A 26,529-nucleotide genomic window follows, 5' to 3' on the forward strand; every position below is an offset into this window, starting at 1 on the left:
AAGAAAATACTTAAATTTTTAAATAACGCCCACTGAGGGCAAGGACTTTATCAGAGTTTTTATGTTCCTAGGTTTGCAATGCCTGGAACAAAATGACCACTTAATAAAAGTTTGCTAAAGCTTTAAAACAAAACAAAACCAAAGAAAACTCCAAAACTTAATAACTGGCCACAACTAAAAAAACACTACACTATATGAGAACAACTATTTCTGACCTAATTATAGCATAGTTGTGTTTTTTTTTCTTCCCATTTCCTCTCTGTGCTGTATGCTACAAATGCACTGGGTTTTTTTCTGCACTACAGTAATGTCTGTTTTATGAATTGTATAGACGGAAGATACAACGCAGTGAGACAGGCACTCTTATGCACTGCTGGGTGCAAAATAAGTACTTTTTAGAAAGACAATTTGATAAGATGTATAGAGAGTCTTAAAGCCCTTATTCAGCAATCTTACTTAGGAATTTATCTAAAGAAAGGAATAACAGACTTGGCCAAAGACTAGGCTGAAGTATTCAAAAATATCCCACAAAAAATACAATTAAATGAACCATCATTTAGCCATAGGGTAGAGTATCGTATGGTGCTCTTTAATCAAGTTTTTAAGAATACTTAGGGCTTCCCTGGTGGCTCAGATGGTAAAGAACCTGCCTGCAATGCAGGAGACCTGGGTTTGATCCCTAGGTTGGGATGATCCCCTAGAGAAGGGAATGACTACCACTCCAGTATTCTTGCCTGGAGAATCCCATGGACAGAGGAGCCAGGCAGGCTACAGTCCATGGGGTTACAAAAAGTCGGACACGGCTGAGCAACTAACACGCACAAGAACACTTTAGGTTACTAGAAAATGCTTTTGATAAATATGAAAAAAGTAGGATACAAACTATACCTAGCAAGATGATGATTGTGCGTTTATGTGTAAACACATATATATATGTGAAAATCATATATATATACGTGATATGATATACAAATCATATCATATATATATACAATTACATAGAGCATTATATATTTATCTATGTATATATTTACCTAGAAAAATATAGGAATATTAAGAGTCTCACTGGGTGGAAAGATTACAAGAGATCCTAACATTCTTTACATATCTCAGTATTTCTAAAATTTCCGCAAAAAGTATATTTTTATTTTAAAACTCAAAAAAATATGATAAATAAAAGCAAGATAGCACTCACCTTCTTTCTTTTTCTAGAAGAATTTCTCGTGGTGTCAGGCTTTTCAAACTCTGCTGACTTTGCCTCTTCTTTCTCCTCTTCCTCGTCAGGTATCAGAGAATACTTGGTCCCACCTGGTTGCATGAAACAATCCTTTGCAAAGTGGCCTGCAGAACAAAAGTAGAAAAAGTAGGGAGGGAAGAAGCGATCTCTCCCCTTAGCAGGTGGATCTTCCCCAGAAGCTCCTGAAGGGCTGGCTGGTTCAGGAGGTACTACTAAGTTCATTCACAGCAGCTACTGCATTCAGAGCAGCTTGACGGCATTGCTCACTCAACCAGAGCTAGACAGGCAGCTGGTCCTAGAGCTGTGGGAAACACTGGCACTGCTTTGGAAATGGCAAAGAATGTGAGGGTATAGGCTTGTGCTGCCCTCATTTGCAACTGGGTTGAGTAATTTTTAAAGGTCTTATTGTTGTTGTTTAGCTGCTAAGTCATGTCTGATTCTTTTGCAACCATAGCTATGGACTGTAGCCCGCCAGGCTCCTCTGTCTGTGGGATTTCCTATATAAGAATACTAGAATCGGTTGCCATCTCCTTCTCCAGGGGATCTTCCCAACCCAGGGATTGAACCCACGTACTCTGCATTGGTTTTAAAGGTCTATCTGGAACTTATTTCTGACAATGAAAGGCTGCTCCAGAGAGCAGAATATTTACCAGAGGGAGCCAAGTGGCAGGCAAAGAAGCCCTAAAGGAAGATAGCTCTTAGGCAGCAGGCAAGAACACAGCACTCAAATTCAAGCTAACACATAGAGAGACAGCAAAGTCACCTAGGGGCAGTCAACATTCACAGTCTGTCAGGTCCGGCAAGGCCTGAGAGATCATCAAATCCAACACTGCATTTGCAGAAGATATGAAGGCCCAGAGTAAAGAAGTACCTCAAGGTCACACAGACAGCAGAACTAAAACTTACCCTGGGTCTCATGTCTCCCTGCCCTGTGCTCTTTCTGTTGCACCCAAACCAACCACTTTTGGCCTGCCTGGGCCAAACTCCATCTTTCATTATTCTTTTCTGCCTCATGTAACACCTGGTGGAAACAAGTTGAAGGTAAGAGAACCTCACTCTCCCTGCGCCTACATTACTATTAAGGGGCCCTTTAACAGACGCTACACAGCTGGTTTTATGTGAGCTTTTTGTAGGCCCTGCCTTAGGGGCACAAAGAATTTGATGAGATCATCAAAAAGCTATGTGTAAACTATAAGACTTTGCAACTCAAGAGTCCAGAAGCTGAATAGTGCCTGGAAGGAGAATACAGCATAAAGTTTTCCAAATATCTGGAACAATCCCACAATATCTGTAAGGAAGTATTTGTTCTCTCAATTTCATTTTTCCCTTCCTCCCTCTACATTAATGATAAATCAGGACTTAAACCCCACAACCTCAACCAGGACACAAATCTGCTACCACTTGTAGAAAAGTCAAGAGAGCAAAGTAGATGAAAGGCTAGGGAGACCTGGTGACAAATTGAGGTCACTCTGAAAATGAGAAGATGGCAATCCCTCTCATTATAGTTCCAACAAGGGAAGTCAGGCTGAAAGGGCTCTTTAATATTTGAGTAGGACTGGAGGAAACTTGAGGAAACAAAGCTAAAAGGAAGTGACTAGACTATTCTTTACTATGAAAAAAATATTGTATTCAGAACTCAGAAGTTAGAGAGAGAAAGGTAAAATAAGCAAGAAAGGATTGACTTGGATCCTTAAGGAATATATTTCCAAGTCACTTAGTTTTTGCAACCAAACAATAATGGTCCTTAGAGATGAAATTTAGATTGTTAATAATCCAACACTCTTACCCCTCCTGTCATAGTACATGGGGGCCCTGCCCAGGGAGGCATCGCCTGCGAGGGAGGGGAGTAGTGGTGGTAGTGTAGTACCCGGCAGGGCCAGCATTCAGAAAAGGAAACAGAAAAAGCAACAAGTCATGAACTCCGATGTGAGTCTAGTAGGAGCAGCAGATAAGCAGGTGAGGCCAACACTTGGCTAAAACCCAGGGTGATCTAAAGGCACACTAGGTGGCCTCCCTCATCCTGTAAAGGGTTCATCCACAAGGAGAATAAAATTGAAAGGGCAGAGGCTTCACCTTACCTTTACAGCCACACTTCTTGCAGGTGGTGTTCAGGACAGCCTCGAGGGTGATCTTCTGCCCAGTGTAATCCTGGAAGGACCGCCTCCGCCTCTCTTCTTGCCTGTAATGAAATGATACTGACTGTTGGCCCTCTTAAGAGATGTGGCCACAGATATTACTAGCTAATACTCTATGTTGGTTTTTTGTTTTGTTTTTGGCGGGTAGAAGGGAGAAAGGAAAAGCACTGGGCCTAAGGAGATAGGCAGTGAAAGCAACAACATGAACTAGACAGTTTTTTCATTCAGGACAAGGCTCTGAATTAATTACTATGAATAAGACTAGATTTCATCTTACTCGTGCACAGGGGATAAAGATACAATTACTCACCTTGCTAGGTCCCCTGCAACCCTTACAAGGTCACTCCCGGTGACCATCAAAGATTTCTTAAAAAATCAAGTCCAAATTTCTTATGCTGGTATTCAAGGCCTCTCATAGGCTGTCTCTAACCTACTTTTCTGGCCTCACCTTTACTTGTACAATATGCTCTAGCCAAACCACACTATTTTACCTTCCCCAGATGGTTCACTGCTTTTGCTTAGGCCCCTCCCTCTTCCTGAAATGCTTTGTTTCCCCTCTTTACTCCCACCTCACCGCCTAACTACACCCAAACATTTCAAGGCTCCGCTCAGTTATTGCTCCTCCTATCAAACTCTCCTCCCTAAGTCCCTCAGCCAGAATTAATCTCTTTGTTCATAGTCCCATAACACTTTTAAAAAATTCTAAATATATGATCAAATAATAAAATACACACAGAAAAGTACTCACAAGTATACAGCTTGACTGATTTTTTACAATTTGAAATATCCACATAATCATTCCTCAGAGAAACAGAACATCACCAACACCACAGAAGCCGCTCTAGCCACTGTGCCTCCTCCAAGAACAACCACTATTCTAGTTCCTAACAGAACAGACTAGTTTTACATATTTTTCTAAGTTATATCAAGAGAATCAGAGCAAGGACCCTTCTGTATCTGGCTCCTTTCACTGCTTTGTGAGATCCATCTAAGTGTTGTGTGTGGCTGTGGATCATTCATTCTCATTGCTGTAAAGCATTTTTCCGTTGATGAATATTTGAGTGATTTCTACTATCAGAGTGCTTCTGCGAACTTTCTAGCACATGTCTTTTGGTGAACTTGTATATGTACGTGCATTTCTTTTGGGAAATGCCTAATTCCAGGTAGGACTGTAACTACTGAGTTACAGGGCATCTGTCTCAGTAGACACTGCCATACAGTGTGTTTACCAATTGCACTGCTACCAGCAGAGCCGAAGTGCCCCAGCTGTCTCAGCTTTTACTACCTTTACTATAATACACAGGACCTACACAGAGTTTTCTTAGACAATGTTTAACTGAAGAGTATCATCCCTGATCACTCTTCCTTTCAGACTCAAACTGCATCCTATATACACTTCAATCCTAGCACATATCACACCACATAGTTATTTCTTTCTAGATCCAGGCCTGTTTAAAAATATCTTGTCTTTGGTTCCCTGGCACCTCAGCCCAGGGCTTGGCAAGCAACACATCAATGGATGCTTGCTGAAATTTCTTTGTTCTTTATCCAAAATATTTTTCTTTACCTTAATGTCTTTAACTTTGAACTCTGACTTCACCTAGGCTTTTCCAACTGTTCACTAGCGGGTCTCTCCAGAGTCCAGCAAAAGTAGAGAAATATTGTGCAAAAAGAGCCACATTACCCAAAGCAATGCAGGTTAATCAAAGCAGAACAAAGCTACTCACTTCACAGATTATAGTCAAGTTTTATGGGCTATGTGGGCTCAAGAAAGGAAACAAAGAGGATCAAGATACACCATATTCTATCCCATTCATTCTTCAAAGTTCAGCTCAAATATCGCATCTTCTATAAAATGCTCCCTGTTACCACAGGCAAAGTTACTACTCACTTTATTTTACCAATTTGTTTATATTTTGCCTCACCCTTTATTCCACAACCTGATGCAAAAAGCCAACTCATGGGAAAAGACCCTGATGCTGGGAAAGATGGAAGGCAAAAGAAGGGAGCTGCAGAGGATGAGATGGTTAGATAGCATCACCAACTCAATGGACATGAATTTGAGCAAACTCTGGGAGATAGTGAAGGACAAGGAAGCCTAGAGTGCTGTAGTCCATGGGGTCACAAAGAGTTGGACACAACTTAGCAACTAAACAACAACCTTATCACAACCAGGACTTGAAAAGTAAAGTCTATGTTAAATTCTTTTCCATATCTGAGCAGACAGCACACCATCTAGCATACTGTTGTCAAAAAAAAAAAGCAAAGATGTAAAGTTATAAATATGTCTGTACTGCTGACTACGTCTGACTTTGTGTCTATGGCTAATGAGCACTTCAAATGTGGTTTGTGATTGAGGAATTAGATGGTAAACTTTATTTACTTTCAGATAATTCACATTTAAATCACCTATGTGACTAGTGGCTTCCCAGCTGGGACAGACCACACAAGCATATGGTTTAAGTTCTAAAGTCTGTTCATATCCCTAGCTTGTGCCCTAGAAGAATCTTACTCAAATGATAGAAGGTCAGCTGTCTGGTATGGGTCACAGGAGAGGGTCCATTCAAAGAGTGAAGCTTGAGGAACAAACTCCAAGGTGAGGAGCGTGAAGAAGTAAATAGTGAGTTACTTACCTAGGATATAAAGTTTCAATTAAGGAAGATGAGTAAGTTCTAGCGATCTAATGCACAGCACTGTACCTATAGTCAACAATACTGTATTATACACTTAAATATTTGTTAAGAGGGTAGATCTCATGTTAAATGTTCTCGCTGCAATAAAATTAAATTTAAGAAAACAAGGCAGGTTCTTGGGGACATAACTTGAACAGTCACAAAAACTCCATTGCTTTCAGATGTCATTTGTAGAGCTCAGTTTCAAGTGGCTGTGAGTTGCAGCCTAAGCAAACCCTCATTATAATCAATTCCAATCCTCTGTGGATTCAAACACACCATAAGCCAAATCATACGTCCCACCTAACACTCAATTCAACAAATATGGCACTCACTCTCTTTCTGTCCTTATTGCCATCAAGGCTTAGGCTTCAGTACATTTCACTTAAACAGTAATAATTCATTTACTGGTCTCCAGCACACATAGTTGGATTAATCTTTCATTTTTAAGTTTAACTAATAAGAAGCAAACACTAGTACTAATGATGTGAGGAGTATAGTAAAGTGATAGGACATGGTAGATATATATATATATATATTTGTAAACGGATAATTACAGTGTGGTCATACATAAACTCTCTTTCTAAAGACTATACTATGCTGGTTAAACCCAACTGGAAACTGTATTTAGCCCTTTTCCATTTGCAGATTCACTTATTAGATGACCTTGTTAATATTCAATACTTTGGGGCCTGAGGGAATGAAATATAAGACCACTAGATTTTGATGGAGAATGAAAGGTAGTTGTCAAGCTGTGGGCAGCTGGAGACAACATGAAGATATTGAGCCTAAAGGGTAAAGCCAGAGAATGGGGTACCTGGAGAGTCTCTCCCACTCAAAGGCTTTAAAAACATTCATATTCTTTGACTGATATGCAAAGCTGCCCACAATCTGACTCCAAACTATCTTTCAAGCCCTACATTCTTGTACCTAAGCATACCCTCTTCTTTCCTTAAACAAGACTCTTGAATGTGCCACATGCTTTCCTGCCTCATGCCTTTCCTCAAACTGTTCCTTCTGCCTGGAATACTTTCCTCTGCTGCCTGACAAAATCTTACCTAGTCTTCAAGACTTAGCTCAACTGTCCCCTCTTCTTTGACCATCAAGGCCTGATATCAACTCTTCCTCTTCAGGATGTTTCCTAGAATCCTTCCTTTAAACCACTCTTTTAATATTTATTACATGTTGCCTTGTATCAGGAGAAGGCAATGGCACCCCACTCCAGTACTCTTGTCTGGAAAATCCCATGGACGGAGGAGCCTGGAAGGCTGCAGTCCATGGGGTCGCTGAGGGTCGGACATGACTGAGCGACTTCACTTTCACTTTTCACTTTCATGCATTGGAGAAGGAAATGGCAACCCACTCCAGTGTTCTTGCCTAGAGAATCCCAGGGACGGGGGAGCCTGGTGGGCTGCCGTCTATGGGGTCGCACAGAGTCGGACACGACTGAAGCGACTTAGCAGTAGCAGCAGCAGCCTTGTATCAAAGTTATTTGCATAATTACTTCATTACACTAGGCAGTAAGGTCCTTAGACAGAAACCTTGGTATTGCCATTGTACTTCAAATAGAATAGGAGCCCAATAAATATTTGTCAAATAATAAGTAAATGGATACACTAACTAAACAACTACTAAACATCAAGCATTATGTGAGACAAGAAAGATAAGATGTGGCCTCTGCCTCATGGCTTTTATATATTTTTCAAAAGAAAGAGTGTGGGGGACTTCCCAGGTAGTCCAGCGGTTAAGACCCCATGCTTTCACGGCAGGAGGCATGAGTTCGATTCCTGGTCAGGGAACTAAGATCCCTGCATGGCATGCAGAATGGCCAAAAAATAAAAAACAAAAGAAAAGGTATGATAATCTCAGATACTAGAGGAAAAATGAAGAAATATTTTAAAACAACAACTACATGTAGTTGTTATATGTTAAATTTCTACTATAGATTAGACAATAAGCTGAAAGTGAAAGTCTCTCACTCATATCTGACTCTTTGTGACCCTATGGACTATACAGTCCATGGAATTCTCCAGGCCAAAATACTAGAGTGGGCAGCCTTTCCGTTCCCTTCTAAGTTAAGGTTCTTTCTAAACAAAATTTCATTTAAACCATACCATCATTTCTATTACACCAAGATGTAGGTGCCAGTCACTTGGTACAGTGAAGATATACCTTCACTGAGGTTCAGAGAGGCTAGGTAACCTCTTCAGGGTCATGCAGAACTAGGGCTCTTCCTGATTCAAGTCTAACTCTAAAACCTGTCATCATTCCACTACACCATGCTTCTTTCCTAGATGCAGACTATAAATAGTTTACAACAAAAGTTACTGTTCAGCCACTTGGTCATTACTAGAAATAGCCCATACATAGAAACATGTACAACATAAAACCAAGGGGTCCCTTCCTTCCAATTTTATTCCCTCGTTGTAAGAAACAGATGCAGCTCTTTTATCTTGTTTTGTATTTTTACCCTTATAAGAGTGGCTTTAGGAAATTTCACTGCTTTTTAATGTGTCTGTATAGACAGGATTCTTTGGAGCAGAAGTAATTTATTACAATGCAATCACACTAACATTTCTGGGCTCAGAATTATAAAAAATTTCAAATGTAAAGTATTTGTCAATAATTAGCCCTACCAAAAAACAAAAAAATCAGCCCTACAAACCTGTCAACATTTACAGACTAAACTACAATAATATGAAAAACTCCGTAAGTCACATGCAACACCTGGAAGCATCATGTGGGGAAAACAATATTAGTTTTAACACCAGAGAGACCTGGATTCAACCCACCATAACTTGTTACACAATCCCCGGCAAGTTATTACCAAGTATCAAGCTAGAAACTAAGAAAATAAAGTAAAATGGAAATAACACCCACTTTGCAGGTTGTTATAAGAATTAGACACATTAATGTGCATGAATCACCTTGCATAAGTCTGACATATAATATGTATTCAATAAATATTACTTCCCGTCCTTCATATTCAAAATTATTTTTTTTCAGAAGGGCTTCCAAACACTGCATTGCCAGACCCCACTCAAACAACACTTTTTTTTCCTTATTTAAAAAAATTAAATAACATGATGGCCACTAAGAGCACCAAATTAGCATGAAATAAACAATGTGATATTTTATGTAAGAAGCAACAAAATAATGTCATGGTTAACCTGAGGATAAACATATGATTTTAGTTGGCTTTCTGAAACACTGAAAACAGTTCATAAACCCCTCAGCCTCCTTCAAGGGATATTAAGGATCTAGGAACCCCTAATTAGAAACCACTTGTGAAGTGAAAGTCCCTCAGTCGTGTCCAACTCTTTGCGACCCCATAGGCTATATAGTCCACGGAATTCTCCAGGCCAGAATACTGGAGTGGGTAGCCTTTCCCTTCTCCAAGGGATCTTCCCAATCCAGGGATCAAACCCAGGTCTCCCGCACTGCAGGCAGACTCTTTTATTAGCTGAGCCACAGGGAAGCCCAAGAATAGTGGAGTGGGTAGCCTATCCCTTTTCCAGCGGATCTTCCCAACCCAGGAATCAAACTGGGGTCTCCTGCATTGCAGGCGGACTCTTTACCAATTGAGCTATCAGGGAAGCCCTAGAAATCACTGCTGCTGCTGCTGCTGCTAAATCGCTTCAGTCGTGTCCGACTCTGTGCGACCCCATAGACGGCAGCCCACCAGGCTTCTCCGTCCCTGGGATTCTCCAGGCAAGAACACTGGAGTGGGTTGCCATTTCCTTCTCCAATGCATGAAGTAAAAAGTGAAAGTGAAGTCGCTCAGTCATGTCCGACTCTTAGCAACCCCATGGACTGCCGTGCACCAGGCTCCTCCATCCATGGGATTTTCCAGGCAAGAGTACTGGAGTGGGCTGCCATTGCCTTCTCCGGCACACCCTAGTTTTACTGAGCTTCACAGATCCTGTGTTTTCTACAATTTGAAGGCAACTCTGAATTGAGCAAGTCTACTGGCATTATTTTTCCAACTGTATTTGCTCACTTCATGTCTCAGTATCAAATAAGGTAATTTGGCAGTGTTTCAAACTTTTTTATCACCATTATTATTTCATTTGTTATAGTGATCTCTGATGCTACTATTATCATCATTTCAGCACTTTTTAGTAATAAAATATTTTTTAATTAAGGTATATATATTGCTTTTTAGACACTGATATTGCACACTTAATAGACTACAGTATACTTTTGTATGCACTGGGAAATCAAAAAATTCATGTGACTCACTTTATTAAGGCATTTGCTTTATGTGGCGGTCTGGAACTGAAACCACAGGATCTCAGAGCTATGCTTGTATTCAAGAAAGATTCTGAGACAGCAAATTCTGTGTATCACCAGACAGTATCCTACACAGAAAATCTTCTATTCCTAAATGAAAAGTCAGAAGAGCTAGTGAAAGTAAGGTGTTGTGTTCAGGACACAGCACATCCCAAGATGCAGGAGTCTAAAACCCCACTGGAGTTGTCCCTTGTACGTGGTCTCTGCCTTTTTTCAGTCCCAGAGCTAGGGGAAAGGCAATTAACAAGTACCTCATGATGAATGCTTTTTGGCTAACTGGTTAAAGGGCAGAAGCAGAAAAAGAATAAGGGGAAGGAAACTTCTATGCTAGGAGCTGCAGAAAAAGAATAAGGGAAGGAAACTTCTATGCTAGGAGCTGCATGCTTGCATTTCATCTTAGTGTTTGCTACAACACTTTCTGGGCTTCCTTGGTGGCTCAGATGGTAAAGAAGTTGCCATCAATGCAGGAGACCTGGGTTCGATCCCTGGGTCAGGAAGATACGCTGGAGAAGGGAATGGCTACCTAACCCCAGTATTCTTGCCTGGAAAATCCCATGGACAGAGAAGCCTGGTGGGCTATAGTCCATGGGATCACAAAGAGTCAGACACGACTAAATAACTAAGCACACACACACACACACACATAACACTTTCTACCTCTAAAAACCAAAGAGCACATAATTTATTAATATCACAGTCTACAAACAGTGGAGTTTAAAGGTGGGCCTGATTCACTATATCATTCTGTGGTTTTAAAAGTTATTTTAACCTTTCTAAACCTTTTACCTACTCAATGATAACGTTGTTGGGATCAAGGTCCTTTCCAGTCCCTTGGTTGACAACCTTCATGGAGAGGGATACTTTTATCCTATCATTTTTCATCTGAAAAACACAAAAGGAAAATTGGCAAAAGCTCAAAGTACATCATTTGGACTGCTGGTCTAAAATTATCTAAGAATTGGATGTTTTTATCATGTATTTAACACTGAATTCCTCTAACGGTCAACATTTTGGGTACTAACAAGCATAACAGGCAAATTCTATGGCAAGGCATTTCAGGAAATGGTTTTCTTATCATTCTTGACCCTCCTTAGGGGAAAGACAAAAATAATTGCTCAGAAATCCGGGGCCTGTGGAAGTAACCAGGCAAAAAATTAAAGCTATTTTTTTTAATATAGTTCAGTGTAATAATCGGTTCAGAGATCCATGAGCATAGAATGGATTTCAGAACATTCCAGTGGACTAGATCTCCTTTTGGACTTTGTCTAAAAGCTTCTTAAACATGAAGTCAACTAACAGTGTCTTTAAATGTGAAGACAGTCGTTAGCCACATTGGTCTTCTTTTGCTTCCATCAGCACTTGAAGGCCTCTACAATTTGCGGTCTTTATCAGCTACTCTCTTTGCCTGCAATATGCTTTTCTCAACTTTTCACATGACTGGCTCCTTTTCCTTTGGGTCTCAGATCATATACAACCACCACCCCTTCAAAAGTCTGTTTTGTTTTATCTAAATCAACCTCCACATCGTTTGACCCTACTATATAGCACTTACTGTAACCTGTAGTTATTTTTAATTATTTTAGTTTGCTTACTTATTTATCTCCTCTTGTATAGAATATATATTCTACACAAGTTCCATCACCACTGAAGTCAGTTATATCTGATTTACTAACTCTTGCATCCCTCAGACCTAGTATATATTAGGCACTCAAACATTGTTGAATGTCTCTTTCAGGACTGTCTCCTCTGCCATCCTCTGGGAGAAGAGCAGGTCTCAGTGTGCATGCACATCACTCCGGTGGTCTGAAGAGACCCCCAGACCCTCAAGTGAGCTGCTGTTAACAGGGTCCTCCAGCATTTTCTCACTCTTCCTCACATAGCCTGGTGTCAGGTATTACGAAAAATGTAAACTCTATGTATGTTTAAAAATGTATGTAAACTCTATGTTCTTTTTTGTTTTGGTCCAAATTGAAGTGTATTTTGAAGTTTTCTACTAAAGACAGGCTCATAGATTTAAGTTTTCTTCTCTCTTTTTGGTTCTTTTTTTTTTTTTTTTCCTCCACATCCATCATTTGGATGAACTACAGGGAGGGAAGTCTTATAAACAAGTAATTATTAGACCACACTAATTACAGCTCACACTGTCCTTCTGAGTTTGCATGACAGACAGATGGCCAAAAGGTTTAAATTCAGGTCAGATTATCAGCCACAGTTAACAACATATACACACTTGTGAAATATCACCATGAAAAACTTAGAAAATCCCGGCTTTACTTAATAGTTTCTAACCAGCTAAAGTTGCACAGAACTTTACCTCTCGGCCAATAAGCTTCACCCACACTTTGTCTCCAACATCTACTATCTCAGAGGGCTTATCCACGCGACAGGATGACATGTGAGTTCGATGGACCAGACCTGGGAACAAGAAGAAAAGCGCACTGGGCATACTCATACACATACTCTAAATAACACAGTAAAGAGGCAGTGGGAGTTGGGGGTTCACTGAAAAAGTTTTCATTGGTTTAAAACTGCAAATTAAAACAATTTGAGATGACTTTTTATACGTAATCAACTAACAAATATTCTTTAAAATAATGCTTAATTATAGAGTAGAGACGTGATACAACAGCTATATTTATATAATACTGGTAAAAATACAAGTTGGTACAATTCTTTGAAAATAAAAGGCATTAAGATGTTTATACCTTTGATGCAAAAAAACACCACTTGAATTTTTCCAAAAGAAAAATTCAACAGAGGCAAAAATTTATGGCATATAAAAATGCCTGCAGTATTATCTACAAAGGTTAAAAATAAAAATTATTACAAAATGTAAATGACCAATACTTGGAAAACACCTTGATAAATTATGATAAATCTTTCGTAAAAGAGTAAGCAGCCATTTAAATTAGTTATAAAAAATAATTATGATAAGTGAAAAAAGTAAAAATAAACAAGGTTGCCATTTTTAATCTATTAAATTAGCAAAATATTTAGAAGAGAATAATACCCGGTGTTGATATAAATATAGTAAAATAAGAAATACTGCTGAAGCTAACGTAAAGTTTTAGAAATCACTTAGCAATGGCTATCAAGAGTGATAGAAATATTTAATAAAATTAATAGACATCCTTTTCCTTGTCTATCCAAGGTCATTTTCTGGGAGAACCACCTTCCTTACATTCTAAAAAAATCTGGTCAGTCCTTGTAGTTTGGTTGGAGCTGATCTAACCCCCAACTGTGGGGATATGACACAGGCATAGTCAATCAAGGTACTTCATTCCCCAGGCCACAGCAACTGACTGGTTCAGGGACAGACACAAGATACTAGCTAAATCAAATCTTTCTCAAGACTTTTGTCAGGATTATAAACTACAAGAAGTTACCAATGCCCATCTTTACCACCAGGTGGCAAGAATCAGCCAGACAGAAGCAAAGAAGAGCCTGCATAAACAAGAGACAAAGCCCTGAAGGCATAAACTAAGCACTGGATCCAGCCCTGGTGGAAGCTAGATTTATTAATATCTTACACTGCCCAGGGAAATTAGCCAGAAATTTACAAAATGTTTCTCCTGCATTTCTGTCCCTAGGAACCAAGAGTTCTAATAATTAACTTGACCCGTAATCACTTCTGAGACTAAGAAAAAAACTTATACTTAGAAAAATCTATATGTACCTAGAAAAGTGATTTACATCAAAAATATTCAATGTATTTTTAAGACAGTGAAAAAAATAGAAACAACCAAATATCCAGCAATAGGGTAATGGCTAAGTCAACTACGGTACAGCTACTTGACAGCCCATTAAAAACAATGTTCAAAAGATTATGTAAAAATATATCAATAATTCATTCTTTTGCAAATATCTGAGTGCCTACTATGTGCCACGCACTGTAGGAAACAGCATTTCTCATTTAAATAATGAAAATGCTTAAAACAGATTCCAAAAACTAGAAAGGAATAATCCAAAATGCTATAGCAATGGTTAGACTAGGGTATAGGATTGCAGGTTAATTTTTTTTATTTTCAAATGTTCTAATAATAGAGAAAACTCTATTCTGAGGGAAATTAATATAATAAACACTTATTCTGAATGAAAATAAACCTGGAATCTAAAGAAAAAGTAGTAAGTCAAAGATTTCTGTCCAAAAAACTTGCACTCCCTGAAGTTTCCTGAGAGAATCACTAACCTTTATTCTCAATCTCTCTTACACACAGGCATACACAAGGTTGTCAGCACATGCCTGTAACAAAGTATCTGCCATCTGTGTCTGGAGCTCCTGTGGGAAGCCACTCCTTTCACTGGTTGTGGTTATTGGGTCTCTCAGACCTACTTCAGCTGATTCTGGAGGCTGACAGTCTATCTTCCAATACTGCCAGAGCTAAAATGCTTTATATATATAATATAACCCATGTTTAAAATTTTAGACCATCATATAATCTTTAAATTGGATAAAATTCATGGATCTGGGTTCTCTTCTTTTTCGTGATCAAGTAATGAGCAGAGTAACCTAATTAGAAAACCCAGAGGAAATTCAGATGCCCTAAAGGAAAGGGAAACATTTCATTTTGACATCTTTTTGGCTCCAACTGTCCTCTAATTCTAAACTTCACTTTTTTCCTGAACTGCAAATGGAAGTTGTGAAGGAAATTAATGTTGAACCTAATATACTTGAGAGAATATTTTTTTCCTGAAACAGGTCTATTTATTGGAGTACCACAAAGAAAGAATGAGTTAACCATGTGTTCTCCTATGTGATTCCAAAGTAGGATATTTTTTGGCCCAAGCATCTCTTAAATATGGCATTTTGCAGAGCATTAATAATGAAAAATTATAAACAATTTAAAATGATTATGTGATACATGTGAATGATAAACTAATGCCATTTAAATGTTTACAAAAAGTATTTTAAAAGACAAAAAAATGTTTAACATTCATTAAGTGTAAAAGCTACAAAATGTATACACAGGGTATAATCTTAATTTCAGTATGTTCATTTCTATGTACATATGTGACTATAAAGAAATGCACTGAAATGTTCACAGCACCTATCTCTGTGTGGTAATAATGATCATTTGCTTTGGTAGGTTCTCTCTTATTATTCCATAAGCACGAATATTTTTAACCATAAAAAATGTTAACTATAAAAACCAAATATATATATATTTATAAACAAAATCTAAACATGATACGTACACTATGATTGAAATTATGTAAAACTATGTCTCATGGACACAGATGAAAAGGGAATACAAAAATTGTTATATTGGTGTGTGGGATTTTTATAGTTGAAACTTAATGGCTTATCTCCTTCACTTATTGGATGAATTAAACAAGAGAAATGGTCGAGCCCATAGTCTTGAATGTAAATGTCAGGTAGGCAGTTGGATATCTAAGTCCATAGATCAGAGGAGGGGTATGAATTGAAAATAAAGTGTAGGAGTCTTCAGCGTACAGATGCTTATATACCAAAATACATTAATCAGACTGTCAATTTAGTGATTGGTTCAGAGATACACACAATTCACCAAGTTATTAACTTACAGTGGAAGATATACTTTTCTTATACCTGGAAGGTTCCAAGTCCTTATTTGGGAAAACTACTCACTGACCCCAGTATCATATACCTAAAAATCAGATTAATGATTGGAAATTGCTTCAACACAGAATAAGAACAAAAGGGAAACAAATGTTTTGAGAGGTGTTTCCTGTCCATGAAGGTTTGATGGACTTCCTCATAAGAGAATCCATCTCTCTAGTTCCTATCATCAGATTCATTTCTTCCTTAATAAGGTAAGATAAACACTGCCAACTTCAGGCTCTCAGGCTTTCTTTTACTATGTTCCAGAGATTGATATCTACTCATATAATCTCTTCCTAGTAGAAAGATACAATCAGATTTCAGTCTACTAAACTGCAATTTCATTCCAACTCTTTTTCCCTGGAATTAAACTCAGATTACCTTGTTGAAGTCTTAAATGTTCCCATCTCTTCAGTCACAGATTTACAGGCAATTACCTGGTATATTTCTATCTGTGGCTAATCCTATACTCTGTATAGGGGATTCATCATTAGTTTAATTCTCAGCCTGAATTCTTGGGAAGTATTTCACTGTTAACCACACACACCACCAATAGTTGGATTAAGTATATATGGTAGAAAACCAAAATAAAACATGAGGCTCCCTCAGTTCATACTGGATACCTCACTAGATCCATTTAATCCTTCCTTACATTAGCCCTTTGACATAGACTCACATGAGGAAATAGTCTAGAAGTAAATTGTCCAAAGTGACAGAGCTGATAAAGAAATGCACTTCAAATGTCTTTGACATCATATTGATACTTCTCCATTATTTTCTATATTATCAATCTGTTATCTTTTCAATTAAAAAGAGAAAGATGACCTGCAACAGTAGAAACACATCTAATTCTTTTCTAGCAAAGGCTCTAAAACAGAAATCAACACAAATGCTTTGCTCATTGTGTTACATGGAGGAAGCAGTCTGTATCTGGATCTCTGACATTAAGTCATAAATGCCCAAAGGGCATATCAAGTCCATCACAATATTCAATAAACCCAATATGATACTTAAACAGAATGACTCCCAACTGAGTGTCTGCTGGTAAAAGAAAAAAAATTCTGACAATTTAGAAAGAGCTAGAATCTTAACTGCCACATGAAAAAAACAGAATTAGCCTATTACAGTTCCCTTAAAAATATTCCCCCAACTGTTTTAGGTTCACCATTAATTTTACAAACTTCACTGACAATAAAGGAAAAACGTAAAAATTACAAACCATTAGAGGTCAGCTGCAGCCAAAAAACATCAAAATAAGGTCTCCTTTACCTCTGGGACATATGAATTTCCTCTCTAGACTTTTCAAGTTAAATTACTGAGCTGGTCAAAAAGTTCGTTTGGGTTTTGTTACGGAAAAACCCAGAATGAACTTTTTTGGCTAACTGAGTATCTTCAATCAGCGATTTATAACAATAATGTAGGCACATAAATTAAAGTGCTTGCACATCCTTTATCTTGTGGTATTAGGGATTCATTCAGACATTTACTAAACATCCACTATACTATAAGCAAAAATGGATCCAAGGATGAGTAAGACATGATCTTGTAAGTCAAGAAACTCTAAAAATAACACACATGGCCCCATTTCACAGATAAGGAAACGAAGGCTCAAGGACTCAAGGTTCAAGGCTCAAGCAACCTGCTATAGTCAAGAAGCTAGTAAGTGGCAGAGCTAGGACTAGGATTTATTTTTTTCATTTAATAAAATTCACTGAACATCCATTATATCTCAGGCACTATAGCAGGCCCTGACTCATCCCAGTAGCCTAACTATTACACAGCTCAGTGGATTAACTGAAACTTCACTCATTTTATTATACTACATTGTAATTTGTTTACACCTCTAGACTGTGAACAATCTGAGAGCAGCAGGGACTATGTTTTCTTATCTCTGTTCCCACGTGACACAGTGACCAAAACATAGAACTCAGTAATCATTTGTTAAACCTGAATTCACTGCTAAAAATATTTGCACTTCTACCACAAGCAAGGCACTTTAAAAGTGCAACAGTGAATAATCTCTACTCTCAAAATTTTGTAGTTCAGTGCTGGTGGGAAGAGGATAGTAGAGAAAGAAAGAACTTCATAAACATATAGGGCTGCAATGTCCAATACAATAGTCACTAGCTACAGATGTTTAAAGTTTGAATTTAATCAAAACAAACAAAATTTAAAAGTCAGTAGGCTACTGTATTAAACAACAGATGTGGTACAATATAAAAATATATTTGGTTTTTGTCCCTGCTCCCTACACAGAACACTTAAAACTCTTGGAATTTCCCTAGTGATAGTGGTGTCTTTGTAATTCATAAGCCTCTTTTGATCATACTAGAGTTTATGCTAAAGAGGGGACTTTGTTTTGGGGACCCTTGATAATTCCTGGATGGAGCTGTCACCAGAAAGACCAAGTGATGAAAGGATTGGAACTTTCAGCTCCAATGACCTCCAGGAAAGAGAGAGAGGGGCTGGAGACTGAGCCCTATAAAAACCCTTAAAGCATGACAGCCAGAGAGTTTACGGGTTGTTGAACACATCAACTTGTTGGAGGGCAATATGCCAGAGGACATGGAAGCTCTGTGTACTCCCCACTCCTGTATCTTGCCCTGTGCATCTCTTCCGTTTGGCTGTTCCTGCTTGCATCCTTTATAATACACTGGCAAACAAAAGGAAAGTGTTTTCCTGAGATCTGTGAGCCATTTTAGCAAATTATCAAACTCACAGAGGGGAGGTCGAGAGAACTCCTGATTCATAGCAAAGTATTGACTGGAGACATATTTAATATGTTTTTTGTTACCCAAACATTATTGACCAGAAACGTTTCAATTCTCCAACCAGTTGGTGCCTGGAGAACTGGTGAACTGGCTGGTGTTACACAGCACATCAGATAAAGAACATTTCCATCACTGTGGAAAGTTCTATCAGACAATACTATAAGAGGGGAAAGAAAATCTAGTTTAGATCTGAATACTAGGAACCAGTCTTTAACTCAGTAGTGATTTAAAAATTCTGAAAACAGAAATCTGAGAAAAATAACTCAAATTAGAGTCTACCTTCCTGACAGATGTTAAGATCTAGAGATCATTTATTTCATAACTCAGCCCTCTCAGGACTGGACTTAATAATCTTCTTCCATTTAAGGGCAGAGAAGCTAAAGTACACTGTGGAAAAGTCAACTGCTCAAGTTACCAAATAAACCTACAGAAGTGCCCAGGATTAGAACTCATGGAGTTTCCATCTAACGATTTGGCTCCCTGAGCTCTCCCTTCAAGCTTATCTCAGCACAGTTGTTAGACTGACAGATTCACTTGTAAACTGGCAGCTACGATCAGAGGCATCATCTGACAGGGTATGGATATAAGTGAGTTGAGGACTAACTGCTGGAAGCTGGCAGGCTTTTAATCCTCACACAGTCACCAAAGTGTCACATAAATGCTCAAGTAAGGATGGGACTTTCAGGTACTGGTGGCTATGGCAAGTACACTGACAAGAAAATCTGTCTTCAGATCTAAAGAGGTGCATACCATACAGGGATGAGGATTAGTTTCATGTCATTAAATCTTAGCCAACATGAAAGGAGAAATTTTATTACAGATTGCTGATTGCTAGCTTGGAAACTGGAGAAGGCAATGGCAACCCACTCCAGTACTCTGGCCTGGAAAATCCCATGGATGGAGGAGCCTGGTAGGCTGCAGTCCATGGGGTTGCGAAGAGTTGGACACGACTGAGCAACTTCACTTTCCCTTTTCATTTTCATGCATTGGAGAAGGAAATGGCGACCCACTCCAGTGTTCTTGCCTGGAGAATCCCAGGGAGGGGGGATCCTGGTGGGCTGCCATCACACAGAGTCAGACACGACTGAAGCGACTTAGCAGCAGCAGCTTGGAAACTACCAGTAAGCTATTTCTAATTAGCTAAGATGCAATTTGCAGCAGAGTAGTCTCCAAAGCTAAAGGCAAGGTCAGCTTTTGTAAAACAACAACAAAAAATTTTTTAACTACAAATAGCAAAAGTTCCTTTAAAAAAAATAATTTTATAGTATAGTTGATTTAGAAAGTTGTGTTTAATTTCTGCTGTACACAAACTGTGAAAACTCTCTTTCCATCTCTCCTTTAGCAAACCAAGCTCCCCAGTGGTGACCATGGCTAATTTGTTGACTATTCTTTCAGACTTTCTTCTAAGTATACACAATGACATTTAAAATACATAAGTATATGTTGTTGTTCGTAAGTCACTAAGTTGTGTCCGACTCTTTTGTGATCCCATGGACCTTAGCCCAGCAGGCTCCTCTGTGCATGGGATTCTCCAGGCAAGAATACTGGAGTGGGTTGACATTTCCTCCTCCAGGGGATCTTCCTGACCCAGGGACGGAACACAGCACTTGCATTAGCAGGTGGATTCTTTACCACTGAGTTACCTCAGAAGCCATAGGCATATGTGAACATGCCTTAAAAGGGGGAGAGGGAGATAAGCAATTTGGAGCGATTGATAATAGGTTATTGTCACCTAAGCATGCTGATGCTCAGTCGTGTCCAACTCTTTGCAACCCCATGAACTGTAGCCCACCAGGCTCCTCTGTCTATGAGATTTCCCAGGCAAGACTACTGGAGTGGGTTGACATTTTCTCCTCCAAGGGATCTTCCCAACCCAGGGATTGAACCTGGCAGATTCTTTACCACTGTACCACCTGGGAAGCCCAATAATAGGTACAGAGTTTCTTTTGTATGACAAATATGATATTAAACTAGATTGTGGTGATGGCTGCAAAATTCTGTGCCTATACTAAAAACTACTGAACTGTGCACTCTGAATGAAATGTAGATCTGTGAATTATATCTTAATAAAACTGTTAAAAATGTTATATAAATGGAACCATAAAACAGGTCATCTTTCAGGATTAGTTTTTTTCACACAGTATAATTCTCTGGAAATGAATCTAGATCATTGCGTATTTTGATACTTGATTCTCATTCCTTTGTATTGCAGAGCAGTATCCCATTGTATGGATATATCACAGTTATATTTTTAATCACTATCGAGAATGAGCATCTTCTAAGATATTTATTGTTCAACTGCTGTTTTTTCTCCTATGAATTATCCTTTCATATCCTTGGCCCCATTCCTACTTTCCTCTTTTCTATTAGTCCTGTGTCATATGGACTGCAAATTCTTTTTTCTCATTTAACTTTGCTTATGATGATGTTTGCAATTATGTTTTTTACTTTTATGTAGTCAAATATACTTCTAGATTGACTTTTATGTAGTCAAATACTCTTCTATATTTTCTCTTAATAATATATCTATGTACATCTTTTACATTAAGATCTTTAATACATCTGCATCAGGAGGCCTGGGTTCTAGTCCTGACCATGCTATAACCTAGCTCAAACATTCTGAGCAGGTCACCAGTCTATGGAATCTACTTAACACGATTATTTGGAGAAACAAATAAGATATAGATACAAAAATGATTCTCTAAAAATGTTCAATAGATCTATCAATTATGAAGAAAATTTAAAGCATTTGATGTATATAAATTTGTACTGGTTACAATACTATTTCCTTTCCCTGTGCCACATACTAGAAAACTCACAATGCTGGTCTCAGAGAATAAGTAGCTTGCTCTCCCCCAAATCCTAAGTCCAAAGAGGTCAAGTGACTCAACCAGGATCACAGGAGAAATTTAGGGAAGAGTTACTTCTAGAAGTGAACACAAATGGTTATGCCCCCTGCCCTCCCCAGAAGTCAGAAAAACACTATTCTTCAGAGTTAAGGCTTCCTAAAAGTGAACTTTAATCAACTGTCTGTATTTGTATCTTTACACTAGAAACAAAAACAAACTACTATCTGAAAAAATTAGAGCTTATAATTAGAGGTGAAAGTAGACAGAGCCAAATGAGAGTGCTGAATTTCAAGTTATTGGTTCCCACCTTGCTTCCGACAGCCTGGGATTTTGATAAAGGCTCCATAGTCCGTGACCATAGCAACCTATAAAAACATAAAAAAGAATCTTTATCACACAAATGAGCTCTCTCCTGTAGAATTTAACCTCATCTCTTTGAATTTCCACTTGGTACTGACTGCCTGTGTCTGTTGCAAAACTGCCTAAAAGTGATATTCTGTCAAACATTCTTTCTGTTCTTTTTGAGATTTAAACTGACAGGTATGTATGATTCTAATAAAAACACTGGTGAGACTGGAGTTATGTCAGATGATATGATGGTACTTGTTGTTCAGTCACTAAGTCATGTCCAACTCTTTGCGAGGCTTCTCTGTCCTTCACTATCTCCCTGAGTTTGCTCAAATTCATGTCCATTGAGTTTGTAATACCATCCAACCATCCCATCCTCTATCGTCCCCTTTTCCTCCTGCCCTCAATCTTCCCCAGCATCAGGGTCTTTTCCAGTGGGTCGGTTCATTGCAAGTACTGAAGCTTCAACTTCAAAATCAGTCCTTCCAGTGAAGGTTCATGGTTGATTTCCTTTAGGATTGACCGGTTTGATCTCCTTGCTCTCCGAGGGACTCTCAGGAGTCTTCTCCAACACCACAATTTGAAAGCATCAATTCTTTGGCTCTCAGCCTTCTTTATGGTCCAAGTCTCACATCCATATAAAGTTATAGTTTATATTTCCTGGAACAGAGGTCCCCGATCCAAATAGAGAAGTTTAATAATTTGGGATGAATCATGTGAGGCATCTCTTTTTCCTAAACTTTGAACCAGTAAGACCATATAGCTTGCTCTGCTGCTGCTGCTGCTGCTGCTAAGTCGCTTCAGTCATGTCCGACTCTGTGCTCTATTTCACTCCAACCCGGAGTCTTGGGTTTTATCAAGACAATTTTAAAAAAAGTCATTACACAGACAACAACTGACAGAACTTGAAAAGATATAATCAGACAAAGAGTTGTCTTTTGCAGAGTCGACCTAAAATGGAGAAGTAAGAGGCTTGATGTTAGTCACTCAGTCATGTTCCATTCTTTGTGATTCCATGGTCTATCACCAAAATGGATGCTTTCAAACTGTGGTGCTAAAGAAGACTCTTGAGAGTCCCTTAGACAGCAGGGAGATCAAACCAGTCAATCCTAAAGGAAATCAACCCTGATTATTCATTTGAAGGACTGATGCTGAAGTTAAACAGCCAACTCATTAGCAAAGACCCTGATGCTAGGAAACACTGGGGGCAAGAGGAGAAGGGGGCGACAGAGAATGAGATGATTGGATGGCATCACTGACCCAATGGACATGAGTTTGAGCAAACTCAGGGAGATAGTGAAGGACACGGAAGTCTGGTGCGTGGTGCAGTTCATGGGGTAGCAAAGAGTTAGACACAACTTAGCGACTGAATAACAACAACAAAAGAGGCTTGATGGATTTATGTAATATGCAGGCCATAGGTAACAGAAACATAAGGCCCAAAAGCCTTGTCAAAGAAATCATCATCTCAGACTCTACCTCCACTGCTTTCCTCCCCTCTATCCTCTATCCCCCTGCTTCCAATTGTGGATTGGGATTAAAGTTGCCACTATATACTGTATTTATCACTAAATTCATTATTATTTATAAAATATTCAATACAATGTTACACACATAAACTTTGTTCTTTCCAGTGACTTTAAACTTGGTTGTTTCATCTTGGGCAATCACTGTTTATGCTTAAACATAACTAAAACAAGGGGAAGGAAGAAGGGAAAGGGGAAGATAATTTTTGCTGCACCTCTATTCACTAACATATACTAAATACTCACTACATGCAAAACACTATTCAAAGTGCTTTACATAATCCTCATGACACCATATAATGTTGGATGGACTATTATTACTCTCATTTGATGGATGACAAAACTGATGCATGGAGAGACCAAGTGTTCGAATATACAATGTTCAAAGCTAATAAGTAGCAGAGCTGTAATTTGAATCCAGGGAGTTCTTAATGACACTACAGCTGCTCATGGGTTCCCTTTAACTATAAAACTGTTAACAGCCAAAAGCAATGTGACATTTGTTATCTTATCTGCTCCTGGAACAATCTTAGGAGTATATATAGTGGGCCCCCATGTTCCAGATGAGGCAAAACAGTTTAGATAAAGGAAGAGCCCAGGCTTTGAAATGAAAGATGTAGCTTCTAATCCCAGCTCTGCCACTTCTTACTTGTGGAATCTTGAACACAACTTGCTTTCCCATTTGTACTCACTTTGCTGCTGCAAATAACAAATCAGGTACTAGTACCCGGCATCCAAAGTACATTCAATAAATTGTAGCTTTCTATTAATTTAAAGTCCAAAACACTGAAGCACAAAAATGTGAGTGACTACTGGAACCGCAAAACAATTACCTTAGATACAGTAGGCACAGAACCTAGATCCTTTGACTCGTCGTAATCCAGTGCCTCATAGTTCACCAAATATTATCACTACTCACTTCAATGTTAGGATAGAAATAGATAAAAACTTCCACTCTCCTCATTCTTAAATGGGCACTTAAACTAACTGTCCAAGATATAGCATTAAGAATGGGTTAAGAACCAATATTTCTAAACTCCTGTTTTAAAATGACGAATATACTATGTTGGTGTAGAAACCAGGTATTCTCAAAGAAACAGGTCAATGAGGCAGATACTGTACTTAAAATCAAGGCAAGGTGGACTTAAGAGATTAGCTGATCCAATCCTGCCATTTTTCAAATGAAGAAAGTGAAGACCAGAGACATGAAGTACTTATCCAAGTTCACAAAGCACGTTGTTCTTTGTAAAAAGGGCTGCATGGATAAAGAAGATAAAACTTAATATTTTTAGCTACAATAAAAGAAAATCCCTTCTTCTTTCTGGACCAACTAAAGGCACCCTGGCTTTTGCCCCAGGGTTCTAGATAGAGGGCTGAAATGATTCATATTGTGTAACATCATTATTTAAGGGCATAATTATCTAAACAACTTAAAAGCAGTATCTGGAAACTGAAGCCCAAATCACCTTACTGCTGTAAAAACAGTATCACCTTTCAGTCCTGAAACTTCACTGTCACATTATGATCTTTTGTGGAAATATCATAACAGATCTTAATTTGGCCTATCCCAAAAGAGAAGGTTAATGTGCTCCAGAATGGATGCACTCAACTGTTTAGTTAGGAAAACACATTCCTGCCCATTTCTAACACCAGGTGCTTCCATCACTGTGTCTCTTAGGGTGCACTCAGACTTGAAATTAACAGAATGGCACCTGCCTTAGATGATTACACAGTCTGCCTGGTGTCCCAAGAACAATTAATCAAACAGCTCAGGGGAGAAAATTCAGTAATTATCTCAACTGAACTCAGGGCTTGGGTAAAATGAATTTATTGTTTTCAGATTAGACATTGCATCAGCCTTAAAAGTAGTTATCCCCATAATGTGAACAAGGACTCTGAGGCTCAGAGACATAAGTTATCTGTCTAAAGTCACACAGTTAGAAAGTATCAGGACCAAGTACAGAAGTTCTCTGACTTCTAGTCCAATGTTATTTTCAATTTACCAACACCAATCTTGCTTCAGCATTTCTTTGGCTATGGCTGGGTTAAGCCAAATTCCAAATCTCTTTGCTATGCTTGTATCCGCTACTATGCTTAATGGACTCTGACACCAAGATGCCTCTCAGAGGACAAGAGAAGGATGAATATTAGCTTGTCAGCAATCTTGTCAATGGGCCCCCCAACTATGCTGAGCCTGCTAAAAGAATCGCTAGAATATGGGGCACACCACCAGTTTCTTCAAAGGGAACTGATCCTAAAATGCTTAGATTCAAATTTAACGCAAACATTTATTTACCAAGCACTTGTATGCAAGATACAACATCACGCACTATGAAATAAAAACAACATAAAAAAAAGAGATGCTCAGCCTATTTTTTAAAAAATTTGAATTAGTTACCAAGATACATGAGATAAACATAGCCTCTGTTCTCCAGTAATACACATTCTTGTGGAGAAGACAGACATATACACAAGAAACCATAGTACAAGATAGACTATAAATGTCATGATAGAGGTACAAACAGAGGATGGAAGAACAACTAAGTTTGCCATCTACCTTCCTCCTACACCACCCAATTCAACAAGAGTTCTCTTATGGACCTTTAGGTTCCACCACACATTGATGAACAACTGAACAAACCCAGCTGCAGATTTGGAGAACTTGATTTAGAACTTGCCATTTATTAACCATCAGGGCAATTATTTAACTTCTAAGAAGTTTCATTATCCATAAAATGGGATTAACAATTTCTTCAAAGAAAGTCAATGACACATAATGTGTGAAAGTGCTGACATACATCGGGTTTACAAATTTTTTTTGAATTTTAATGTAAATTCTGCTGCTGCTAAGTCGCTTCAGTCGTGTCCGACTCTGTGCGACCCCACAGACGGCAGCCCACCAGGTTCCACCATCCCTGGGATTCTCAAGGCAAGAACACTGGAGTGGGTTGCCATTTCCTTCTCCAGGGCATGAAAGTGAAAAGTGAAAGTGAAATCGCTCAGTTGTGTCTGACTCTTCGTGACCCCATGGACTGCAGCCCACCAGGCTCCTCCATCCATGAGATTTTCCAGGCAAGAGTACTGGAGTGGGGTGCCATCGCCTTCTCCGTTATTTAC

At 38.7% G+C, this 26,529-nt stretch overlaps 1 protein-coding gene across 4 annotated transcripts in view; it reads right to left on the reverse strand.

Moving 5' to 3' along the window:
• ZCCHC17 (zinc finger CCHC-type containing 17) overlaps positions 1–26,529 on the reverse strand; it is a 51,755-nt gene that overhangs the window by 12,289 nt on the left and 12,937 nt on the right. For all 4 annotated transcript variants that reach the window (XM_027517798.1, XM_027517807.1, XM_027517813.1 and 1 more), the window contains 5 exons: positions 21,846–21,903; positions 12,652–12,752; positions 11,128–11,219; positions 3,316–3,416; positions 1,196–1,341 (listed from right to left, as the gene is read on the reverse strand). In XM_027517798.1, the coding sequence (XP_027373599.1) occupies positions 1,196–1,341; positions 3,316–3,416; positions 11,128–11,219; positions 12,652–12,752; positions 21,846–21,903 (498 nt within the window). The remainder of the gene's footprint in view (positions 1–1,195; positions 1,342–3,315; positions 3,417–11,127; positions 11,220–12,651; positions 12,753–21,845; positions 21,904–26,529) is intronic.

The sequence above is a fragment of the Bos indicus x Bos taurus genome, chromosome 2, assembly GCF_003369695.1.
Source record: "Bos indicus x Bos taurus breed Angus x Brahman F1 hybrid chromosome 2, Bos_hybrid_MaternalHap_v2.0, whole genome shotgun sequence".
NCBI classification, from domain to species: domain Eukaryota; kingdom Metazoa; phylum Chordata; class Mammalia; order Artiodactyla; family Bovidae; genus Bos; species Bos indicus x Bos taurus.